Raw genomic sequence first — 26,975 nt, 5'->3', positions numbered from 1 at the left:
ATTACAGTGATTTCAAGGGATGCAGTGGGTGGTTGCATAACTTCAAACAGTACAAGAGAATTTGGAGACGTAAGGTAGTGAAATTTCAAACAATACATCAATTTGACAATGCACAGAAAACTACAGAATCTACCTGAAAATTTGAAGATGAGATGAACAAACTTATCTCATTGTTCAGTAAGGAAGTCAGGATTCGATGAGAAAATGCATGTGAAAGGAACCCTGGAAACTAGAGGTACCAAGAGAGTTGTATCAAGATCAACTAACGCCACTGCCTTAAAGAATTCGCACCCAATTATGCTGACTGTTAATCCAGATGGCAAACTGGCTGGAAAGTCATTTACTGAGCTGCAAGAAGTTGGATGTGCTTTGCCCTCTACGATTCTGTCTCGTGTGTGAGATCTTGCAAAGCAGGTAGGGAATACTTACATCACAGCAAGCATGGGGAAATGGGTGTAAGAGAACTACGACTATGGTACGAGCACTGCTTATGGCCAATAGTTGATCAAAATAACTTGCTTTTGCCAGATCCCTGGTGTGCATATAAAAATTATTCTCATTTAGAAGAAACTATCCCTCCTAAAAACTGTGTGGCATTGCAATTCATGCCACCTGGAACCACTAGATAAATTCAGCCTCTGGATATTTGTTTTTTTTTCCATACATATAAAACAATTATCATGCTGTCTGTAGCTATGCAATATAGGATAGCTAGTTTTACGATAAGCTCCACAACAGATTGTTTCACATTTATTGCATGCCATCACATTCCACCAGTTCTCATCACTCTGTTACATCAATAAGATTCTATATGTGTTCTTTAAGAGTGGATGCCTTGCTGAACGTCCTGCACTGTTCGTAACTCCCAAGGAGTTCACTTTCAATCTTGATGGTGTAAATCTTTGTGATCAATGTAGCATACCATTTTTCATTTGGCGTTCGTGGTGCAAGTTAATGGTTTGTTTTGAACATTTCTTCAATATCAGCAACGTCCATTTTGTGAAGTATAATACATACATCTCATAGAAGGTTGATCACAGCACCTCCCGGACACTCATTTTCTGTTGCTCTCCTTATGCAAATGTTATGTCATAAGCACCTAATATTTTTCTTGTTATAATTGTTAACACAACACTTTCAAATGAACCATGCTAAATACTGAACTTGAGACCTCGCACTCAAGCAGTTCCTCGTGAGTCTGTCCTTCTGACAGTCATCCCTTTTTTGGTTCCCTCACATTTTTCATACAGCTATTTTGCCTTAGCTCCCATGTCCTTTCTATTAATTTAATTCCTAACTGATGTGTATTTCTGTATTCTTGAATTTCTGTGAACAGTTTTGTATGTCCTCCTTTCGTTGATCAACTGAAGCATTTCTTCTATTATCCATGGTTTCTTTGCAGTTACCTTTCCATTACCCGCTGTTTTCTTTCCACCTTCAGTGCTAGCTCTTTTTACATATGTCCACTTCTCTTCAACTGAACTGCCTGCCTTATCACAGTATTCACATTTTCAGTACTTCACTATTGCACTGCCTTCCACGGTGATTCTTCAATGCAATTGTCTTTAACAACAGTCTTCTCTTCATCATTATTGAATTGTGATCTGAGCCTATAATCTGCTTCTGGGTATGCCTTAAAATCCAATATCTCTTTTGAACTCTCTGTCTGACCGTGATGTGAACCAGTTGGAATTTTCCCACATCTCTGAGCCTTTTCCATGTATACTTTGTAGCAGTTCTGCCTGCTTTTTAATTCTTCGTTTGTTGTCCCCGGTGTCAACGTACTGCGTTGCTACACTGGCCGAAAAATGGGGTTTGTAAATTGGACACTGACTACTGTAAATAATGTAGCCGACAGGTACACATCTGCATTTCACCGTAGTTTACTTTCACTTTGCACAACCCCCCCAATAACACACAGTTATATATGTATGGCCAGTGCACTACTGTTTAAACTTTCCATAAGCCTCATTAATAGTTTTCAGGCAAACCCTCCACATACTGCTACAATAGTTTTCTGTTGAACATCTACAAGCAGTAAAAATATAACCACATAGTTCACAGTCCTTCAAATAAATTGAACGGTCACTGTCATTGCTTTAACACACAGCCTATTGGTGTAACACTTATTTTACTGTTAAGTTTATGCATTGTTGTCATTCTAACCAACTTAGGTTCCTCGTCTGAAACTCGGCCATGGACTGACTGTCTCATGACCAAAAATCGGGCCCTTATATATCATCACAATAATAGGTACTGAAACTACACATTGTTTAAAGTTAAATATACAGAAATTACAATTAAAACTTAACTCATTCGAGTAACTGAATACATCGAAAGATTGCGTCTTTTTAACACTTTCTTCTCCACTGAGAGTTAGGCCAAATTATTTGTTTAAATCATGAAATTAATAAATATAGTTATGCAAACAATACTTTTGATAAAGCTGTTAATTACTATGGAACTAATTAAGGGCTGGCTTTGCTAACATGTTTTAGAATAGAGCCAAATAGACACTTTAAGATTACTAGTAATTTGTCTTGCAAATGTTTATAATTAGTACAGGATTTATATTTGTTTATACATCAACAATAGAATTTAAGTTACAAAACAATTACTGATTTCACCCTATAACAAAAGATACTAACTAGGAATAGTCAAAATAAATTTGAAAATCAATTACATACATAAAACTAAGCACAAAATTAGATCTGGTGTTATATTCTTTAAAACTGAGGGCCAACCTTTCTTTTTTATGAAAATGCATATTATATTCACATATGTGAATGTGATTATCAAATTTTCACCTCTCTTTAGATGCTGAATTACCTGTTCAATATCATACACTTTATTTCTCTCTCCAGGTTCTGCTTGTGATGTCGGCATATATACCTAAACTAGTGTTGTTAGCATCAGCTTGCTGTCAATTCTGAAGAGAAAAAACATATCACTGAACAGTCACCATAACTCCCTCTCTGCCCTAGCTTCCTATTCAAAACAAACACTGCTCCCATTATATCAATTTCTGTGCTGTTGATGTTATCCTATATTCATCGGATCAGAAATTCATTTCACTTCACTAACTCCATTATATATAGATTGAGCCTTAGCATTTCTCTTTTCATATTTTGTAGCTTTCCTACCATATCAAACTTCTGGCATTCCATACCCCAACTCATAGAATGTTACCCTTTCGTTTGTCATTGAATCTATTTTTCATGGTCAACTTCCCTTTTGGCAGCCCCTATCTGGGGTGTAAATGGGGAACTAACCTGCAGTCTTCTGCTAGTAGAGTGATCATCTTGACACTTTGTCAATTACAGGCCACATGTCCTCTGGATATACATTACGTGTCCTGGAAAATTATATGTCCTGGAAAATTCTTCACCTAAATCCAGCCACATGTAATCGCCTGACTGAAAACCCACCCTCACATTGTTTGCTTGTGTGAGAGCACATGTGAGCTGAATCACAGACATCTATGTATACACGTTAATGCTTCCCCAAGAATGCAAGTTTGAAAGCTGAGGCACAGTCCTGACTTCTTGTTTATGCATATATCCACTGCCAAACACTTCAACTTATTTGCTAGTGTATGTGGCACGTTTTACTGTTACAAAGATCAATAAGAAACATGTACTGAGTAAAAAAAGCAAGTATTTTGAACATTTGAGATAAGGAGTTCTGGGTTTTCAATTGATTGGTCCATGTTGGCTGCCTGAACTGTCTCAAACCAAACACAGTTATGGAGTTGTTAAGAGAATGGTCTCACATTTGTGCGGAAAGGGCTTCAGATCCCTATTGGCCATTCAACTTGGTTTTTCGTGGTTTCCCTAAATCACTAAGAGAAAATACTGGGATGGTTCCTCGATAACGATGATATCGATATACTTGTACTCTCTCTTCTCACTAGTAGGGCATAAAACACTGAATGGTTCCTTGAAAAGGATGTCATCAATATACTTCTCTATTCGTAATTAATCAGAACTTGTGCTCTTTCTCTTGTCACTAGTACAGCATAAAACACTAATCTCCTCACCTTCCTTCTTAATTTGTGTCAACAATTTCAAGAACAGATCTAGTCACAAAAACCTGATTCCATAACAATTAAACTAAATGACAATGTTGTGACTGATAATTCACAAGTTAGAAGTACTTTTAACAATCACTTTATAAATTTAACAGCAAATATAGGATTAAATGGTTCACTTGGAGAAGCAAGAGAAACACCATTTCACAAAACTTTAAGCAACTGGAAGTAGCACAAATGTCCTTCAGTGAAATTAATGCAATTCTAAAAATTCTAATAAACAAAAGCACATGTGAGGTTGACACAATTTCAAACAGAATTCTGAAAACTTGTTTCAACTTGATAAGTAATGTCCTTAGGGATATACGCAATGCGTTACTGGCACAGGGAATTTTTCCAGGCAGGTCAAAATATCCAATTCTTAAACCACTGCATAAGAAAGTCGACAAGACAGACTTAAACAATTATTGAGCCATTTCCTTACTGATGTCTTTTCCAAAAATATCTGAAAAAGTAATGTACTCAAGAGTAGTCTCACACTTAAGTGGAAGCAATTTACTTAGAACATCACAGTTTGGATTCCAGAAGGGTTGCTCGACTGAGAATGCTATTCATACATTCACTCATCAAATAGTGCAGCCCTTAAATAACAATATATTGAAAGTTGATATTTTTTGTCGTCTTTTCAAGACATTTGATTGCGTAGATCGTGTTACTCTTAGTAAACTCAAGTTTTATGGAACTGACAGCTTTACACACAGCTTGTTTGACTAACAATGTAAAATCTTGTGCTGAATAATTCAGGAAAGCTCAGAAAGGTAGAAAATTTAAGTGACTGGCAAGGGAAGGTGGGGGGGGGGGGGGGCGAGAGATCACAATGGAGGTCCCACAGGATTCAGTTTTGGCTCCATTCCTCCTCCTTACCCTTACATATGGGAATTCAGCAAGCCAAACTGGTAATTTTTGTAGACAACACTAGTGTTATAATAAATCCCATTGGAGAGAAAACAACAGAAGAGTTTGTAAATTATATTTTCCAAAGAATTATTAAGTGATTCTCTGAAAATGGACAATCCATAAATTTTGAAAAAAAGAAGTTACATTCAGTTCTGTGCAAAACAATTGATACAGCACATGAGCATGAGTCAGTAAATAGGATAGAATGTTCCAAATTTTTGAGTGTACATATTGAAAACTTGATCTGGAAGAAGATTCTCAAACAATTAAGTTCAGCTACTTTTGCTTTTTGCATGATTGATAATCTTGAAAACAAAAGTATTAACCTGCTAACTTCCTGACATATTTTGCATTTTTCTACTTAATAATGCCTTTATGAAATAATTTTCTGGGGCAACTCATCAGTTAGAAAGAATGTATCGATTACACAAATGCAAGCAGTAAGAATGATATGTTGTGTTCATCCATGAATGTCACATGGGTACCTCTTCCAGGAGCTAGCCAAGCTACCTGCATTTTCACAATACATATATTCACTAATTAATTTGTCATAAATAATCCATCACAATTTGAGAGGGACAGTGATGTCCATACCTACAACACTAGAGGGAAAAAATGATCTTTATTATCCATTGTTAAAGCTGTCAGTGGCTTAGAAAGGAGTTTAATATGCAGCTACAAAAATTTTTGAACATTTACGCAATAATATACAATGTGTGATGGGTAGTGAAGCAAGTTTTAAATCTAATTTAAAATCATTTCCTCTGGACAGCTCATTCTATTCCACAACAAGTGGTGTAGCTGCATGAATAGGACAAAATACATACTATAAAGAAAAGAGAGAGACACACACAAGCAAGCACACCTCATGCATACATTCATACATAATAATAATAATAATAATTTTATTGTCTTTAAGCCATTACAGCAATAGACAAAGTCATACACATAATACAATACAGTACAGTACATGCTATGAAAGAACAGAATTGTTAAGAACTTTACAGTTTAATATCACAGGTCATGAAATCCTTTATATTGTAGAATGGGTTTACAACTAACCAGTCATAAAGCGTTTGTTTGTATTGTTGCTCTGGTAAATTTTGTATAGCTTGTGGAAGTTTGTTAAATAATTTGTGGCCCATAAGTTCATAACTGTTAACTGATTTTGACAGTCTGTGGTAGGGCGTATAGACAGAGCTGTTTGTCCTAGTGCAGTAACAATGTATATTTGACCTGCGTTTTACTTTAGGTAAGTTCTTTTTTGTGTAGATTAAAACATAATAAATATATAGGTTTATTACTGTCATGATTTTTTGTTGAGTAAACAAATGTTTACACGACCACCAATTCCAGGATATCTGGCTACTACTTGCAGTTTCCATTGTTTAAATACAAAATGTATTCATTAATGCATTAATGTTAAACTAGCCATGTACATATATCTTGTAGACTGAGTTGTTCCACACCACTTTGATAGAAGAATAGTTCAAACGATCTATGGAAATGTAATTAGCTTAAACACAATTTTATTTAATCTGTTAACATATGTAAATATGGCACACCAGGAGAGAAAGTGAGGATAAATTACAATATCCTATATAATCAGATAGTAGCACTTTGGCTGAAATTCAACAAAGACAGATGAATCAACTGTGAACAAGTTGTGCAGACATAACAAATCTTAGCAGTACAAAAGATGATTTCACTCACCAAACCAATATCTGAATAGCCTATTCTGTATGTCACTGCAAGTGACTCCGGACTCTAGACTTTGTTGCTTCAACAGTGGCATCACCTCCCCAAAGAAGGCTAGTTTCTTTTCTGGTTGTCGTACAATGAAATTATTTTTTTGCCTTTTCCTATCTTCTCTTTTTCTGTGTGCTCAGCACAGGGAACCATGGAATGCTATGATTAGGGTTCCACATATTTTCTATCATCCAAAAAATATAATGCTTGTAGGCCTTCTTTTGCCCTGTATATCCTTCTCTTTTTAAGTCTTTGTGCAGGTATTATGCAACCTGGTACCGCATGTTTACCAATATTTTGCACCCTAATCACATATCCGGCCAATTTTAGGATCCCGAACATAATCAGTCCCACAATTCTGCACTGTCGATTCATATCATCTGCAGTAGTTCTGCAAAGTTGTGAACTTCCTATCCATAGGATTCGCTGTCTCTTTTGGTCTGAGAACACTTCTCTCTAAAATGAGGAGCTATTTCTCATAAGGTAGTATCGAATATTTTCTAATTTGTGGCTGACGAAGAAAGCAGTTTTGCTACAGGTTTCTTCCTTGTTTAATTCCTTTTGGCCCTTTCTATGAATCTTATCAACATTTTTTATCTTAAAAAAGACTCTCTATAGCTTCAGACATTTGGGCAAAAAGTGTAAAAGTGTTCTTGTTTGACCAATATAAAATAACAAGCAGAATTAAGCTTCTGAGAAAAGAAAGAAAAAAAATTCTTTCTAACTGATGCACGACAAAGCAGCAGTAGTTAACCATATTGACACTATCTTTCCAGTTTGCATTAGTTAAATAATTATAATTATAAAGTATCTCATTTGATATGTTTTTTCAATTTGTGTTGATTAAATAATTGTGCAGTATTTCATTTCATATTTTCCAGGAAAGGTATCAGCTTAACACCTTTGTGACCTGTATGTCTCCTGGAATGTAAAACATTTCAAAACCTCATTCATCCAGGACAAAGAGAGGGGAAAAAATTGTTGGAATTTTCTGAAATGATCCTACCTCTGTATTACAATTACATTCACTGAAATGACAGATATGTAGTTTTGAAGGGTGCCACATATTCCATTTATATAAATTCATTGTTGGCTGTGATGCATGTATTCTAGTCAATAGATAATGCTATTTTATTTTGACTCTTTATTTATTGTAACTAAGTGTAGATTAATAGAGCTAAACTGTAAGTATATTATGTACGATGATATAGTTCTCATAGACATAATTTATAGAGAAAAATCAGAATGTATTGAAGAAACTTGTGTTTTGTTTTTAACATTATGCAATGTCAGAGATGTTCTTTATAAGAAGTATGAATGCAGAGTTAATAGTCACCAAAAGAAAAGATTTTGTCTGAAAGCATGTTGAAAGCCATGATTCCACATTTTCCTACATCTTGCATAGTTACAAAAAATTATGTCAATGTATATTCTTCTCATAATGTAAATTAACACATGAAAAGCCAAAGATATGGTGAGCAATGCCAAGTATAAATACTGTCAAATACATAACAAAGATCTTAAAATTTGTCATTCATAATTTAAAGATATGCCTTCCAGTTTTCCTACTCTGGTAAAGATCACTTAGAAAGAATGCCATAAAATATACATAGCACTACAAGTACAGAACAGCTGTTTTGTAAAAGAATTTATGATGGCAAGAAATGTGATCATAACAGACAAAAAATAGACTGAATCAACAGGTGGACAGGTTGCATTTACCTGTGTTTCACTGGAACACTACTCGAGAAACAACTAAAATGAGAACAATGGAAACCGCACATGCCACTATAGTGTTACTTTAAAACAAATGTTAACTCCAGTAACATTTACTTAAAAAAAACTGTCTGCCTTATGTTATATGTATATCTCCAAATTCAAATGTCTGTGAAACATTCCAACCAACTGCTTGAAATGCTATGCGCAAAACTTTTTACAAGTAATTTTATGACAAGACAAAAACCTGTCATTGTTTGTAAATACTATTTAAATCGCATATTTGTTGAAAAAATAAAATTTGTTCAGAGGTATTATCCTGCTATGTTAAAATTTCTATGTGTTTGTAATATGAGTGAAACAAGTCACTGCAGTGATGTATCTGGAAAGCCTGTGTATCTATCAGAATTAAATTTCTGCAACAGTAAAATTACAGTTTTTATATCATAATTGTACAGTACAATTAAACCTAACTCGCAAATGCGCAGAGAGACATAGCCGGTAAAAGCTTAGCTACTTCAGAAGCTGCTGTAAAGTTTTTTTTTTGTTGTTTATTTTATTTTATTTTATTTTAATTTTTTGCACTCCACACCACATTTATATCCTTGTCCATTCCTCAATTATTCCTTCATGTGAAAGTTTTCCATCATATTAACTGATATTCATAATATTTTACATGAATTTGATAAATGATACAAATCTGAAATCCTTAAAATGAGTAAGCAGTAGCTGCTTTGAAACTGTCATTTGCTTGGCATAGTACACACTTGTTGTAAGCATGGATATGAAGAAATGCCAAGCATTACCATTTTAACAGTGTACACTTACAACACAATTTCATCTATGAACATATTGTTTTGGAGTCCATTTTCATTGTGTGGCTATCAACTTCCAGCATTTCTAATTTTATTCTTCCATTCTGTAAATTTCTAGTACCTACTACGAAGGAATTTTCCTTGGTAGCAGGACTTTAGCAGGGTGCACCTCACCTGGAGATTGTGATCTATAGACAACTTGAAGCAGAAGTCTTATTATTGTTATTACTATACTATCAATCTCCTGACTAAGAGTTCTGAAAAGACATACAAGGTGTGTGAGAAAAATAATGATACTGACAACACTGTGAGCTATCTGATGGTGCTGTGTTGCTCTACTTGTGTAGACCTGACAGTTCATCCTTTCCAGATGCTCAGTTTGAGTTTCAGCTCTGTACAGCCTGTGCATGATTTTTGAGAGCACTACTGGTGAAGTTGTGTTTTTGTTTTGAAAAAAAAATGGGACAATTATGCCATCAAGTTTTGTTTTAAACTTGGGGAATACAGGAGTGTGATCTTTGAAAAGTTGAAACAGACCTAGAGGAAACATTCCTTATCAGGAGTTTTTCACTGACACAAATCATTTTTGAAAGGCAGTGAACAAGTTGACGATGAACCTTGTTCAGGGAGACCTGCTGATATGCCTTTCTGGCAGTACAAGTATAATGCATAAAGCATTTGTTCCTCCAGAACAAACTGTCAAGCAAGTATTTTACACAGATGTCCTTGAAAGACTCAGGAAAAGGGTGAATGAGCAAGACCAGACATTGCAGACAAGTCAATGCTGCATCACAATGTCCCATGTTACACGGCTACTTCCACATTTAATTTTTGACCTCAAAAAGCATTGTTATTGTTCTAAAGCCCCCCATACTCAAGTGCTCTGAGTGCTTGTGGCTTTTTTTTCCTGAAATTTAAAAATGTCTTAAAAGGATGTCATTTTGAGACTCCGGAGAATGTGACCAAAATGTTAAAGGCCCTACCAGTTGAAGCCTTTCAGTGCTGTTACCAAGACTGGGAACAACAACTGTGATGGTGTATACCTGTCAATGGGAATTACTCTGAAGGAGACAATATTGTCATTTGAAAATAAATAAATAAATAAATAAATAAAAACTTTGGTAGATAAAAAATCAGTCTCATTACTTTTCTCATACACCTCATATTTTAATAGCTGCAACCTTTATCATTTTCCCATATGTTTTTCCTTCTTTCTCATATTTGGATATTCACTGGTGAAGAAGCAACTTCTGTGTCAAAAGATTTGTTATTTTGCATGTGTAGCATATCATATGCTATCAATTGAAGCTTTGGGTAAGTAGAACAATTTTCTCTTTTTATAGCACATGGTTTGCTTTACTACACAGAGTTTATGATGATAATTTTTTATTTTAACAAGCAAGTTAACAGAAAAAAACGAATATCAGAAACAACACAAATTACTATCAGTATACAAGTATTCAAATTAAGTCAAGAGCTACACTGACAATTACAGTGTACTAAAAATAGTGAATCAACAATTAAATTAGACTTACTCCGATGGCACATAATTAATAAAGCACTTAGGTAGCTTTAAGGGTCTTCAGTTTTTGCAGGGAAATTTATTGCCAGTTACAGACTCCAAATTTGAAGATCACAAGTAAGTGTTCAGCATAACTCCTGTGGTTTCATTCACAGACCTTGACTTTGCCAGTATATAAACAGCTGGTAAGTTTGTGTAGAGTTATGTAAGCGTTTTGTTTGAAATGTTATATATGAACAGCAGCCGAGCAGTACAGGAGGAATTGTGGTGGCTTTAGTTCAAAGTAGCTATTTTCTTTTTCTTCCCCCTCATACTTGTATAAACAGTAACCTATACGTAATTCCTTCCAGCGTCAGCATGAGTAGATTAGCAATATTGTCTAATTTAAATCAGTTGGCATCTGAAGTTGCAATATTGTCACAACAGCTACTGCCTGAAGATAGCCACCATAGAAGTCCACGACAATATTAAATTACCTTAATGTCTCTATTGCCTACAAAAACCACATAAACATATTGAAATTCGCTAACGGTGTAGACCTCTCTAGTGGCTTCAACCAAGTAAGATATCTGATCTTAATTGTAATTAGGGCTAGAATTCTCTAAATGTTTTTGAGACAGATGAAATTTTGCTATCTGGGAAACAGTTTTGAATTGATCATGCCATATACCAAAAACCATTCAACTCTCTGAAATAATTTTTGCCTTGACTACCAAACTTCCTCACAAGACAACACATATTTCCAAAACATGTATGATATGAGTAAGGTCCACAAAAGATCATTTTTCAGCAGATGTGTCAATATTTAACTCATACAAAATATGAAATTTAATGTTTCTGTCTCCTACAAAAATCATGTACAGGTACTGACATTCATGTATGGTATATGACAAAGCAGTGGGAGGTGACAAGTCAAGTACAGCTCCAATTGCTGTATTGCTGCCTGCTGCAGTACTGTCAGCTCGCTGTCAGATGCCATATAATGTAAACAGGGTTATGGTCATAATTTGTTGCTAATATAGTTTACAGAAGCAGCCTGTAGTGACACGGAAGAATAAAGAATGAAATCAGATGGTTAATAAGTTGTTTAGTAACCAGAATTGGACACAAACAGGAGACACTGGCTATCCAGCTGAGGGCATCAATGGTGAGTCGCAGAAAACCACAGAAAGGTAACAATAGTAATGGGTGGACAATGAAGATAACACGGCAGAATTACAAGTTCCGAGTCTGAACCAAATTGAGAGCCTAGACATACAAATATCAGGAACCAAACAATGATGAATACAATGAACAATACAACAGAGCAACTGAAACAGGACTGAGGTCCAGGCCCCTGTGCATCACGATGAGGCAGCAACAGCAGTGCTTGCAATTTTTAGGAGCACTGCCTACTGACCATTGTCTGGGTCCATGCCTTCTGGTGGATTGGGACACCATAAGTTTACTGTCAACTTCAAAATATGCAATAGTTCAACTTAACTGAAATCACAACTTGCCACTGATTAGAGACAAGCAAGTAAATTGCTGACAGGGAAAGTTACTCAAAAGATAAAAGGCTGTCTTTCTTCAAGAACTACATAGTACTCCTCCCAAGTTTCCAGCATATTATAAACACTAATAAACCAAAACATTGTGATCGCCTGTTTAATAGTATGTTGGTCCACTTGCAGAACACATCACAGTAGCAATTTTGCAAGGCACGGATTTGCCAAGTCTTTGGTAGATTTCTGGAGGTCTATTTAAAACAGCAGATAAAAATTGGCTTGATGACTTCCTAAGAGAGAGTCTCCATTCCTTCCAAACTAATTATGTAAGTGTAGACCAGATATGGCTTAAATTCAAAGATACAGTATCGACAGCAATAGACAGATTCATACCGCAGAAGTTAATAAGAGACGGGACTGATTCACCATGGTACACAAAACACATCAGAACACTGTTGCAAAAGCAATGAAAAAAGTGTGCCAAATTCAGAAGAACAAAAAATCCCCAAGACCGGCTAAGTTTCATGGAAGCTCGAAATTTAGTGCAGATGTCAATGCGAGATGCTTTTAATAGTTTCCACAATGAAACATTGTCTCAAAATATGGTAGAAAACCCACAGAAATTCTGGTCATATGTAAAGCACACCAGTGGCAAAAGCAGTCAATACCATCACTGCGCGATAGCGATGGAAATGTTACCTATGATGGTGCTACTAAAGTGGAGTTACTAAATGCAGTTTCCCGTAATTCCTTCACTAAAGAAGATGAAGTAAATATTCCAGAATTCGAAACCAGAACAGCTGTTAGCATGGGTGACATAAAAGTAGATATCTTAGGTGTTGTGAAACAACTCAAATCACTTAAGAAAGGCAAGTCTTCCAGTCCAGATGGTATACCAATCAGGTTCCTTTCAGAGTAGCAGAAACAATAGTGCCTTTCTTAGCAATCATATACAACCGCTCACTTGACGAAAGGTCTATCCCTAAAGACTGGAAAGTAGCATAGGTCACACCAATATTCAAGAAAGGAAATAGGAGTAACCCATTGAATTACAGACCCATATCACTGACCTCAATTTGCTGTAGGATTTTGGAGCATATACTGTACTCAAACATTATGAATCACCTTGAAGAAAATGACTTATTGATACATAACCAACACGGATTCAGAAAATATCATTCTTGTGCAACGTTATTCCCATGACGTAATGAGTGCTGTCGACAAGGGAGCTCAGATCAATTCCATATTCCTAGATGTCCAGAAGGCTTTTGATACCATTCCTCACAAGCAACTATTAATCAAATTGCGTGCATATGGACTATCGTCTCAGTTGTGTGACTGGATTCGTAATTTCCTCTCAGAGAGCTCACAGTTCGTAGTGATAGACGGTAAATAATCGATAAGAATAGAAGTGATATCTGGCATTCCGCAAGGTAGTGTCATAGGCCCTCTGCTGGTCCTTATTTACATAAATGATCTAGGTGATAATCTGAGCAGCCCCCTTAGATTGTTTGCAGACGATGCTGTAATTTACTGTCTAGTAAAATCATCAGACGTTCAATTCCAATTACAAAATGATCCAGAGAGAATTTCTGTATGGTACAAAAAGTGGCAATTGGCACTAAACAAAGAAAAGTGCGAGGTCATAAACATGGGTACTAAAAGAAATCTGATAAATTTTGGGTATAGAATAAATCGCACAAATCTTAAGGGCTGTCAATTGGACTAAATACCTAGGAATTACAATTACGAGCAACTTAAATTGGAAAGACCACATAGATAATTTTGTGGGGAAGGCAAAACAAAGACTGCTCTTTGTTGGCACAACATTTAGAAGATGCAACAAACCCACTAAACAGACAGCCTACATTACACTTGTCCGTCCTTTGCTGGACTATTGCTGTGTGGTGTGGGATCCTCACCAGGTAGGACTGACGGAGGACATCGAAAAAGTGCAAAGAAGGGCAGCTCGTTTTGTGTTATTGCACATTAGGGGTGCGTGTGTCACTAAGATGATACATGAGTTGGGGTGGCAGTCACTGAAACAAAGGCGGTTTCCTTTGCAGCGAGATCTATTTACAAAATTTCAATCACCAACTTTCTCTTCCGAATGCAAAAATATTTTGTTGACACCCACCTATGTAGGGAGAAATGATCATCATAATAAAATAAGAGAAATGAGAGCTCGAACGGAAAGATTTAGGTGTTTCTTTTTCCCACACTCCATTCGAGAGTGGAATGGTACAGTAGTATGAAGATGGTTCGATGAACCCTCTGCCAGGCACTTAAGTGTGAATTGCAGAGTAACCACATAGATGAAGATGTAGATGTAGAAGTGACACCAGAAGTATGTGCAACACTAAGTTCCCACATGTTTTGGGCCAGTGGTTTATGGGGACGGACCTAGTACCTAACAGTATCCGTGATGTGTTCAATGGATTTATATCAATTGAATCTACTGGTCAAGACACCAACATGAGTTCACTATCAATCTCCTCAAACAATTTTAACATAACTCTGACATTATGACATGGACAGTTATCCTGCCACTGCTGTCGGGGAAAAAAACGAGCAGGAAGGGATACAGTTTGTCTGCAATAATATTCACATAGTCCACAGCTGTTATGATGCCTTCAATTACTACCACTGGTCCCAGTATAATACTGCCTCCACTGATCTAAGTACCAGGCATGGTGCATGTTTTCAGCAGCAATTAGCCTGGATGATGGTATATCTGGAAACAATCACTGAACTGGGGCAACAACAAATATGATTCACTCAACCAGGTTACAAGTTTCCATTGATCTATGGTCCAGTTTCAATGATTCCATATCTACTGTAATCATAATTGATGATGTTTTTGGATCAACATGGAAACATGTAGGAATTGCCTGCTGCAGAGCCTAATGTTCAAAAATGTGCACTGAATGGTGCACTCGAAACACTTGCCAAACTTATTCAAATACTCCACGCTATCATGAAATGGTAGGATGAATTTCTTATTAAAACCCAATATTTTGTCCCCATCAGCAGAGGAAATCAATGGGAGGAGGAGGGGAGGAGGGGTGGGGGGTGCGGGGGTTGAGTTGTAGCTTCTTCGAAGCAGTGATACATACCCCGGCTCTTTACAAACTGAAGTGAAATTCAGTTTCTGCATGCTCCTACTAGATTTATATTGAATCAGGATGTGCGTCAGACTTTCAAAGAACATAAAATAACCCTTGAAGACATTCTCCACAGGTGGAGACAAAACTTCGTTTTTCAATAAGAAATTCATCCAGCCACTGTATAACAGCCTGGAATTATGTAATAAATGTGAGACTTCCAGATGTGAAATCACATTTTATAATTAAAAAACCTGAACCTGCCTAAACATTATACTCTGCCATCGGATTTGCAAGAGATTGCTGCCTATTTTGGCATTACAGAGCAAGCAAGCTTCTGACCTCCATAGTTGGTCTTGAGGCATTTATGTCCAACTTTCTGTTACCTACTCGCAATTTCAGTGTCCTTCAACGACTTTCCACATGCCCATGGCAGTAGCATGTGAACAGCTTATCAGGTTCCTCATTTCAGAGATGCCCTTTCTGAGGTGCTAGGCCGTAACACTTTGCCCTTTGTCAAGTCACTTATATTAGTGTATTTACCCATTTGTGTCCCATATTGTAACTAGAATGATTCCCCACTTGTCCCTTACCAAGGCACAGGTCCACAATGGCAACAAAAGGCATTCAGTGTTGCAATGGGAGTGGTCATTTTCTTCTTACTGTATTTTAAATTTTTTCTTTGTATTTCTATTTCTCTTGTTCTCCACTACACAATATTTTCTCCCTGCCATTTTCTCGCTCTTAATCACACAATATTCCTACCACCTCTCCCTACTTTGTTGCTCTTTTTGCTTCATATCGTGGACATTTTCTTGCCACAATTGGATATAAATTGGCAGAAACAATAGCAAGCATAATAATGACAAGTAAGTCAAATTGCTAGCTCATAAAAACATGTGAAAGATATTTTCTGTAAAGGTATTCTGTCACCCATCCAGCCTACACAACATCCCGTTGTATCCATATGCCACTCCCCATCTCTGCCCTTTACCAAGGGGTGACCAACGTGCAAGACCTCCCCAATCCATCCTCCCCGCACTTCCTGCTCCAGTCCTGTGACACACTTATCCTATCCTGTCAGAGGCAGAGTCACTTGTGAAAGCAGCCATGTTATATACCAACTCAGCTGCAATCACTGCACACCTTTTTATGTCAGTATGACACCCAACCAGCTGTCTACCAAAATAAACTATCACCACCAAACTGTGACCAAGAACAAAGTTTACCACTCTGTGGCACAACATGCTGGAGTTCAATGGTTGCTTCACAACCCAGGCCATCTGTGTCCTTCCCTGCAGCTTCAGCTTTTCTGTACTACACCGATGGGAGTTACCCATTCTTCACTCCCATAATACCCCTGGCCTCAATCTACACTAAACTAATGTCCCCCATAACCCACTCATCAGTTTATCAGTTTCCCCTTGCTCTGTACTGACACCCCTTCCAGTGCATGTGTACATGTGTGCACTTGTGTGTGTTGTTGGGGTGTTTTTTTAACCTAGCTCATCAAAGGATTTAATCTGAAAGATAACAACTTTTCTTCCATCATTGTGTTACTCGTTAAGTGGTCTTGTTTACGCCTAAATTATTTACATTTTGCATTCTAATTTCTTATTGTTGTAACCATTTCTGCTGATTTCCATCTTCCTGCAGTTCCAGACTCATGTCATGCAGTCATCTAACAGCCAGTTTTGGCTGCAGGATGCTCGGAATGGACACCACTTGGCTGCAGTCATGCACCGTGAATATAAAACATAAAATAAAAGACCATAAATCAACTCTTAAACTAAACACATAACAAGAAAATCAAATAAATCCTTTCCTTTACTTACTGAGAGTGGATGAAGCAAGCATGAATAAGTGCCTCACCCTTCATATTTTGTGATACTACACACTTTTCCCCTAAATTTCTTTTACACGGTTTTACAGCTTTGCTTTAGCTTCTCTTTTCTGTCCTATGCATAAACCATATTTTTCTGCATTTCCACTTTCCTTCTGATCTTTTTACTTCACTCTATTGTCGACTCTTACTCTTCTGTATCACCCTGCATAGAAACCTACCTCTCTATCTCATGGAAACACGGTTCATTCTTTATCTGCTGCAATTTCATTGCACTCGGCACATTTTTCCTTTCATTATTACTTTTTCTTTCCTTCATTCAATTGTGAATAACATCAGTCCCAATGGTGTGCTGCTGGGTGTCTATCCAAATTGTTGTTTTCATTTTATGTACAATACTTTGACAACTGACAGTCTACTTCCTCAGGTGCTAAAAGTTGTGCTGTTTTGTGTACTCACTGTATGAATGAGTCCAGGCAGCAAGTACACATAACAGCACAACTTGTAGCACCTGATGAAACAGAATGTGTCAGTCATTGAAGTATTGTGCATAAAATGGAAATAACAAATCGACTGAGCACACAGAAGCATACCATTAATCAATTACAGTGAGAAAACTTGAGAGATCACACTGTCAACCTTAAATCATGATAATAGCTTTAAGGCTTTGGCAGATTTTTGAAATATCCTCAAAATTTTAGAAAAGCAGCTGAATTTAACATACTTTTTTAAAATGTGTGGCAACGGCCTTGCCGCAGTGGATACACCGGTTCCTGTGAGATCACCGAAGTTAAGCACAGTCGGGCGTGGCCGGCACTTGGTTGGGTGACCACCCAGCCGCCATGCGCTGTTGCCATTTTTCGGGGTGCACTGAGCCTCGTAATGCCAATTGAGGACCTACTCGACCGAATAGTAGCGGCTCTGGTCAAAGAAAGCTATCATAACGACCGGGAGAGCAGAGTGCTGACCACATGCCCCTCCTATCCGCATCCTCAGCTGAGGATGACACGGCGGTCGGATGGTCCCAATGGGCCACTTGTGGCCTGAAGACGGAGTGCTTTAAAATGTGTAGCTTTAACAGTAGAAAGTTCCTGGCAGATTAAAACTCTGTGTGGGATGAGCCTGGAACCTTTGGCTTTCACAGCCAAGTGCTCTACTGAATAAACTGTCAGAGCGCATCACATGATCTACCCTCACGGCTTTACTTTTGCCAGTACCTCTTCTCCTATGGTCCAAACTTCACAGTTTTCCTGCATACCTTGGGAGGACAGCACTTCTAGAAGAAAGGAATAGTACCTTCATGATATTAAGACACACATTTGTTAAGTTATGAACTCTAAAATGTAAAGCACAATAAATAATTAATTTTCTAATCTCTAGATAAACAGAATCCATTTATTTCACAACAATGAAACCTTACTTTGCAATTAATATTTTAAGATTCTGACTAAAGAAGAATGGAAAACATGTGAGTGCAATGCCTTCATATTAATATTTAAAGAAGAAACATATCCTGTAGCAAACTATTGTTTATTATACACTATTATTATTATTATTATTAGTAGTAGTAGTAGTAGTAGTAGTAGTAGTAGTAACAGAGCACTATTCCAAGAATACTAAAGATCTATAAACTCTTCAAAACAACAACAACAATGTATACACATTTATAAGCAATTATTCATAGTGAAAAATAAATATTAATGGCCAAATATAAGATGTTATTAATATATGATTATATTTGTAATAAAATAGCAACTCCTGCCAAAGTCCATTTTGCTGGTTTCTCACGTGTTCGCAAATTAAATGTCCAAACATATGTTTGATTCCGTACACGTGTTTTGTAGACTGGGCACTCATACATGTTACGGAGATCTTGCTTATCTTGTGTTATAGCCTTAATGAAAATAACAGGCATAGTAGGAAATAGTTCTTTCAAACGAGCTTCTACAATGGCTCCAGTCTGCGGATCCCATCTTGCTCCCTCCATGAAAAGACTGTGAATGTATGCACCTTCTCTAGGTGGAGTTCTGTAGGACAATGAAAAATTATAAAAATGATGATCTCATTTTCTATATATTCACAAATAGAAAACTGGTCATTATTTTCACTTTTCACTTACGTAAATTCCTCCTTTTGCTTTTTTGTTACTTCACAGTGAAGGCACATTCTGTCCAAAGGCCATTCATTTTTTCTTGCAGTAGACTGCATAATTGCAGTTAAGAATGATTGTGGGTTAAAGAAACCAGCAAGCCAAACAGATGATGGCAACTAAAAGAGAATCACATAATCATATTTAGGAATTTTGCCAGGCAACAGTCTACAGTTAATACAACAATAATGAATATGTAACACATTACCATCCGCATTGCTTATTAATACAAAATTTTGCAGCAATAATGTACTGAAAATAAGCTGCTTTGACTACAATGGACCTACAGTAAAAGAGGGAGGGAGGGAGAAAGGGGGATGGGGTGGAGGGGGGAGAGGGAGGGAGGGAGCGGGAGAGAGAGAGAGAATTAGTCTAAATTGATTGCTGGATAGTGAATGCTATTGCTGAAATGAAGACTTCCCACAAAGAAGATTGAAGGTTGCATATCATGTTTCCAGTAATACTGAGTTATCACTAGAATAAAGAGATACATCACATGAGAGAGGCCTTTTTTATGTTTACAAATTGAGCTCTTTGTCACTGTACACTGTATATCACTGAAAATGGTACTTGTGGTGAAGTATTATAATGTAAAACTGTACACTAAAATAATTTGTTTGGTCTGGCCATAGGCCTGGGCAAAACAACAATGGGACAATGACACTTTTGTACAAATGCCTTATTCTGGCAGTATATTTTACAACAGTATAGCAAAAGTTTATTGTTCCGAGACACTGCTTTCTGCCCTGGGACTATACTTTCACATTAATTGGAAAAAAAGAAGAGTAATGGATGTCATGGTTACCTATGAATGGAAGTATGCAATATCTGAAGCTTGTTTAAGGATATCTTTCATTACGAAGGAAAAGAGACAGCATCACTTTGTTGCTAACAGTGTTCTTGAATGGATTACGAAGTGTGACCCAAACTTGAAAATTACTAGTTTCATGGTTGAATATCAATGCAGGTAATCCCAATTCAGTGTACCTGCATCTTAGTGGTAATGTCATTCACCCTTGGGTACATCATTCTCTGCTAAAAACTAAAGGAAAAAATTGCTTCAAATTAATATATCTATTCCTCTTACAAGCTTTTGCGCATCTACATGACTACGCTGCAATTCATACTAGAGGGTTTATTGAACTAATTGCTCACTATTTCTCTACCATTTCGCTCTATAACATCATGCAAGAAAAATGAACCCTTCAATCTTTTTGTGCAAGCTCTGATTTCCCTTATTTTATTACTACGATCATTTCACCCTATGTAGATGGGTGCCAACAAAATATTTTTGTACTTGGAGGAGTGAGTGGAGATTAAAGTTTTGTGGAGAGATCACACCGCAATGTAATACATCTTTGTTTCAATGATAGTCACTCCAACTCATGTATCATATCCATGACACTATCTCTTCTATTTCGTGATAATACAAAATGAGCTGCCCTCCTTTGAACTTTTTCAATGTCCTCTATCAATCTTACATTCCTTTGTTGCATAAAGAATTTCTTCCTCTGCAGCAGAGAAATTGAGGGAGTTGTTGGACATGTGTAAATACCTACATGTACATACAGGAAATTTTATGTGAACTTACATTCTGGGTCAACAGTTCGATTTATTCTTCCTCTCTTTAACTTTTTATTTGTTATTGTTTCTTTTCCTGTATAGAACTAGTTCTAATTCGGAGGTTAATTAAATAAACACATTGAATTATTTCTGCATATCAGATAATATATACTTTTAGCACTGTCCACTGTCATTTGCCATTGAATAGAAAAAAAAAACAATTTTTGACAATATAATGTAATGGATGGATTAAAAAATCTATTCACCAAGTTGCAGCAGCATAACATATACATACGCACAAAAAAAGGTTTCACTTATGCAACCTTTCGAATGCAGTGGCTCCTTCTTCTGGTAGAGGGGTTGAAGGCAAAGGAAGAGGAATGAACGAAGAGGACTGGAGAGGTTTAGGAAAATGGGCAGAGTTTAGAAAAGTCGCCCAGAACCATGGATCGGGGCAGAGTTACCGGACAGGACGAGAAGGAAAGACTGATTGTTGGGGACTGCACCGGATGAGATGTGAAAACTTTAGAGCTGAAAGATGGAAGACAGGGTAATATGCAAGACAGATATTACTGGTAAAACATTGTGTATGAGATAATAAGAGTGAAAAGCTAAGTGCATTGTACGTACCATTGGTGGGAGGGGGATGGGAAAAAATAGACAGGTCAGAAAACGAAAGATGCAGAAAACTAAAACAGAGTGAAGAAAAGAGGAGTTACTGTGAACAGAAGGAAGAAATTAACATAAATTAAGGCCAGGTGGGTATCGAGAACCAAGAACATGTTGAAGTGCTAGTTCCCACCAGCAGAGTTCTGACAAACTGGTGTCGGGAGAACGAATCCAGACGGCATATGTGGTGAAACAGGCACTGAAGTCGTGACTGTCATTCTGTCTATGCCCACTCATCCTCACTGATAACTTGCTGCATGCTGTTGTAAAAGGCTGAACAGTGTATACATAAAAGCTGGTACATGACATGTCTCATTTCACAAGTGGCTCTCCCTTTGATAGTTTTGCCAGTTACAGGGATGGTATAGGTGGTGGTGGAATGAAAAAGGGTGGCTGACAAATTTGTGCCATAACTGCTGACTGCTAAACAAAAACAAGTTCATTTGGTAGCACACTGAGCTTCGGAAGACGAGCCCCAAAATGATCCAAACCTTTTTTTACTATCACAGGTGATGAAACTTGGTGCTATGCTTAGAATACTGAATCAAAGCAACAATCAAGCCAGTGGAAGACTTCAAGTTTGCCTCACACTATGAAAGCTCATCAGGTTGCAACGTAGAAAATTATTACAAGCTGTCATCTTGCATTGAAAGCACAGTTTGCTGTGGAGCTGGGAGCAGAGTAGATTTGTGATCTAGATCAAGGGTGAGGACACCCTATCCACATTCCTCCAGAACCTCAACAGCTTCTCCCCCATTTGCTTCACCTGGTCCTACTCAACCCAAAAAACTACCATCCTATACGTTGACCTCCACCTCAGAGATGGCTACATCAGTACCTCTATCCATATGAAACCTACTAACCACCAGCAATACCTCCACTTTGACAGCTGCCACCCTTTCATACCAACAAGTCCCTTCCATATGGACTAGCCACCCATGTTTATCGCATCTGCAGTGATTAGCAGTCCCTCTCTAAATATACTGAAGGTCTCCCTGAAGCCTTCATAGACTGTAATTATCCTCCCAATCTTATACAAAAACGAATTTCCCATGCCTTATCTTTCCAGTCTCCCATAACCTCCCAAAGTCTCACCATCTGGCCACAGAGGAGCATTTCCTCCATAACTCAGTACCATCCAGGACTGGAGCAACTGAATTACATTCTCTGTCAAAGTTTCAACTACCTCTCATCATGCCCTGAAATGAGGTATGCCCTGCCCATTATCCTTCCCACTTCTCCGAAAGTGGTATTTTGCAATCCAAAGAACCTATACCATATACTCGTCCATCCCAACACAACCCTTGCTCTGAACTGCTTACCTCATGGCTCATATCCCTGTAACAGACCTAGATGTAAGACCTGTCCCATACATTGTCCGACCACCTCTTACTCCAGTCCAGTCACAAACATCCCATCCAAGGCAGGGCTACCTGTGAAACCAGTCATGTAATCTACAAGCTATGCTGGAACCACTGTGCTGCATTCTATGTGAGCATGACAACCAACAAACTGTATGTCCACAAGAATGGCCACCAGCAAACTGTGGCCAAGAAACAAGTGGTCCACCCTGTTATTGAGCATGCTGCCCAACACGACATCCTTCATTTCAATGACTGCTTCACAGCATGTGCCATATGTATCCTTCCCACCAACAACAGCTATTCTGAATTGCGCAGATGGGAACTCTCCCTGCAATGTATCCAGCGTTCCCGTAACCTTCCTGGCCTCAACCTTCATTAGTCATTTTTCTCATCTATCCAGCACTGCACAGTCCTCATTCCACCAATGCACCTTGTCTCTTTAATTCTCTCCTTTTCCACTAACCCCTGCCCTAACGCCCCCTCCCAACCCCCCCCCCCCCCTTTCCTCCTGACTGCACCTAGCTGCCCTATCCTCTCTCCACTTCATCCTTGCGGGCATTTCATTGTCCCCCACACCTACCCTGCTATCCTCACTTCTACTCTGCCATCCCTCCCCCTCCCCACCCAGATGCCACTCCCAACATGCAATGCTGCTGTTGCTCGCAGTGTGGCTCCTGCTGCCAGAGGCTGCAGTCATGTGTTTGTAACTTGCATTTGCATGTATGTGTGTGTGTGTGTGTGTGTGTGTGTGTGTGTGATACATTTTCGAAAAGGGCTTCGTTTGCCGAAAGCTTATATTGTGACATTCTTTTTGATGTGCCTATCTGTGACACAGCATCTCCGCTGTATGGTGAGTAGCAACTTTCCTTTTCATAATATTGTTACGTTCCATCACACACACACACACACACACACACACACACAGAGTGTTATCCCATAATGTACTTTTACAGGACATGTGATGTACTTACACAAAAAGCAACTTAAAAATTAATTCAAATTAAATATTGTAAAATATACTACAACAGGGTACCCAAAAGAAACTGCACTTATTACTTTTTTAAATTTATTTGTTTACATTTTAAGCACAAACCTTCAATTCCCTTCAAAGTACTCTCCACTTGCACTAGTACACTTGGGTTAAATCTAATTCCATTTTTCAAAGCATTGTTTAAATTCATCTTTTGAGATGTTTGACAGTGCCTCTGTAGTTTTTTCTTCATCTCAGCAACACCAGAAAAAGACTTGGCTTTTATGTCTCTTATCATTCCAGGAAACAAAAAAAAGTCGCAACAAGCAAGATCGGGTGTGTATGGGGGTTGCATAGCGGTGATCATACCAGTTTTTATCAAGAATTGCTGTACAGACATGGCTGTGTGAGCAGGGGCATTGTCATGATGGAAAAACCAGTCACCCAGCTGTCACAAATGAGGCTGCTCCTGCTGCACAGTATTGTGCAATCTTTTCAAAAGTTTCAGGTAGAAAGTTTGGTTAACTGTCTGACCCTGTGGAACAAGCTCTCCAGGGACAACTCTCCTCACACTGAAAAAACAAATCAGCATTGTTTTAATGCTTGATTCATCTGACAAGCATTCTGGGGTGAGGCAAACTTGAAATCTCCTACTGGCTTGATTGTTGCTTTGGTTCAGTATTCCATAGCACCAAGTTTCATCACCTGTGATTTTTTTTTTCCTTTCTGAAAAAAAAAGTTTTTGGATCATTTTGGGACTCCTCTTTCAAAGCTCAGCATGTTTCCACACAATCTAGTTTTTGGTCAGCAGTCAGCAGTCATGGCACAAATTTGGCAGCCACCTCTGTCATTCACAAATATTTTGTCACAATTTGCTGCACTGAACTCCCAACAGCTCCATAATTTCTTCAATGTCCATCATAAATCTTCATTGATGATTGTAGAAATGTTTTCAACATTTCCACGTGTTCAGGCTGTGGAAGGATGACCATATGAGGTATGTCATCAATTGACATTTCATCATTTTTAAAACAGAAAAAAAACATTCAAACATTTGAGTTTCCCCATAGCATCACCCTTGCACACCATTTTTAACATTTCAAGAGTTTCTGTTCCACTTTTTCTGAACAAAAACCAGAATTTTACTGCTGCACAATGTTAATGAAAAATAGCCATTGCAAAACTGACAACCAAACAAAACAGTTGTCACTATAAATTCCCACAGAACTTGTCCTTACCTCTTTCAGTGATAGCACTGATTCTGGAATATTCACTCTATGCACTCCTAGTGGCAAAACAGAGTACTATAAAAGCTCTGCCCAGCAAAAAATTACCGTAGTTCAGTTTCTTTTGGGTATTCCCTAACACGAGCTGCTGCTGTGTAATTCAAACTGTATCACTTGAAGATACATGATAAATTGTATAAATAAATAGAACCAAAGGAAAACAACAATTATTTCTGCTTCCTGAAAAATTATGAAACTCTGATATACCACCTTCTTTGAGCGAACACTTTGATGTTTATGCTGAACAGTTTGAACACAAAAATACTGAACTGCAACAGTAACTATTATCTGCTGTCACCTTGTTCAATCCTTACGTGAAGAATGAGAAGTTTTAACATGGTAAAGGTAAAGCTGGATTCAACCCGAAGGTAGTTTTGAATGCCGCAGTGATTTATTTAGCCATGTTTCTAATAGAAGAGGATGTCCTGTCTTCCTCCAACCTTCAAACTGACTTAAACCAGTCATTTACAGGGGGATATAAAGTTTAGTGTAGACTTCAAACCATGGTGCAACTCACATACAAAAAAAATTGCCAGAGGTGAAAGATGTGATAAAATGACAAATAACAATGCTAAGACTGACAGATTTTTTTCCAAAACAAGTAATTATTCAGCATGATTAACTCACACTGATGTGTTTCAAAACAATAACAGAAGTACAAATAGGAAATTCACAAACAAAAATGCTAGAGATAAAAGTCAAATATGGGATTAGATTACATCAAATAATTACCACTTTATTGGATTCGTACCCAGTGGTACTCTCCTCCATTAAGAACATTATTAAAAGCTTTAAGCTAAATATTTATACATGAAGATTGGTCACACAAAAAAAAAAAAAAATCATTGAATACAGGTCACAATCTTCAATGTTCCTGTTTCATCTTTAAGCTGTTGTATACCAATTTCCTATTGACATTGCCTACAAACTAAAATTTACACAAATTTTGTGTATTAGAGCCACACAAGAAAGCTGCCCAGCAATTCCAGTGAACAGCTGAGGTAAAGTGAATCCCATGATAGATAGCTGGTTGTGTCCATTTCTAGGAAATGACAGATGGAAATTATCATTTCCGTATGAGTGAAAGTCCAGAATGAAATCAGAAACAGCTTTTTCTTTTCAGATGAGTTACCAATAAAGTATAGAGTTCCTCAGGCCTTGATACAGGGCCTGTAACTCTTTCTGATTTACGTAGATGACCTTGTTAAACACATCCTCCAAAAAATTGCTCTATTTGTTCATGATACTAGTGCATTACTCTGCATCTAGCATTGAAATTACAGAGTTAGCAGCAGAAAACTCTATGTCAAGATTGTTGAGGGTTACTGGAAGCAAACTAGCTCTAAATTGTAAAAAAGACATCAAACAATAGAAAGTCTCATTGGAATAACAACAATATTATAGAAAGTATAGACTGCTATTCACCACCAAGATGACAAGTTGAGTTGCAGACAGACACAATGAAAAGACTGATACATATAAGTTTTAGGCCAAAGTCTTCTTCAGAAAGGAGAAAAAAAAACACACACACACACAATCACACCTCACACTCACATGACTGCTTCCTTCTGCCATTGCTTCCTTCTGCCATTCCGGCCTGACTGCAATAGAAATGTGTTGAATGGGATCAACAATTCTGAGCAGGGAGGGAGAAGAGGAGGGATAACAGGATACAGATGGGTGAAAAGGAATTGGCACTGCCTCTCGGAGCATGCAGGGACTAGTGGTGGCAGGATAAGCCTGACAGGAGC

At 37.6% G+C, this 26,975-nt stretch overlaps 2 protein-coding genes across 2 annotated transcripts in view; one reads left to right on the top strand and one right to left on the bottom strand.

The window, feature by feature from the left end:
- The window catches only part of LOC124596333 (BMP-binding endothelial regulator protein), a 694,738-nt gene extending 685,864 nt beyond the window's left edge, over window positions 1–8,874 (top strand). The window contains exon 13 of the mRNA XM_047135436.1: window positions 7,618–8,874. The gene's annotated coding sequence lies outside the window, so the exon portion shown is untranslated. The remainder of the gene's footprint in view (window positions 1–7,617) is intronic.
- A 10,058-nt stretch (window positions 8,875–18,932) lies between these two features.
- The window catches only part of LOC124593960 (dynein beta chain, ciliary-like), a 746,507-nt gene continuing 738,464 nt past the window's right edge, over window positions 18,933–26,975 (bottom strand). Inside the window, exons 48-49 of the mRNA XM_047132308.1 lie at window positions 19,343–19,491; window positions 18,933–19,250 (exon numbers count right to left, since the gene is read on the bottom strand). Coding sequence (XP_046988264.1) covers window positions 18,956–19,250; window positions 19,343–19,491 — 444 coding nt within the window. The 3' untranslated portion in view covers window positions 18,933–18,955. The remainder of the gene's footprint in view (window positions 19,251–19,342; window positions 19,492–26,975) is intronic.

The sequence above is a fragment of the Schistocerca americana genome, chromosome 2, assembly GCF_021461395.2.
Source record: "Schistocerca americana isolate TAMUIC-IGC-003095 chromosome 2, iqSchAmer2.1, whole genome shotgun sequence".
Classification (NCBI taxonomy): domain Eukaryota; kingdom Metazoa; phylum Arthropoda; class Insecta; order Orthoptera; family Acrididae; genus Schistocerca; species Schistocerca americana.
This window is presented reverse-complemented; position numbering and strand designations above follow the sequence as displayed.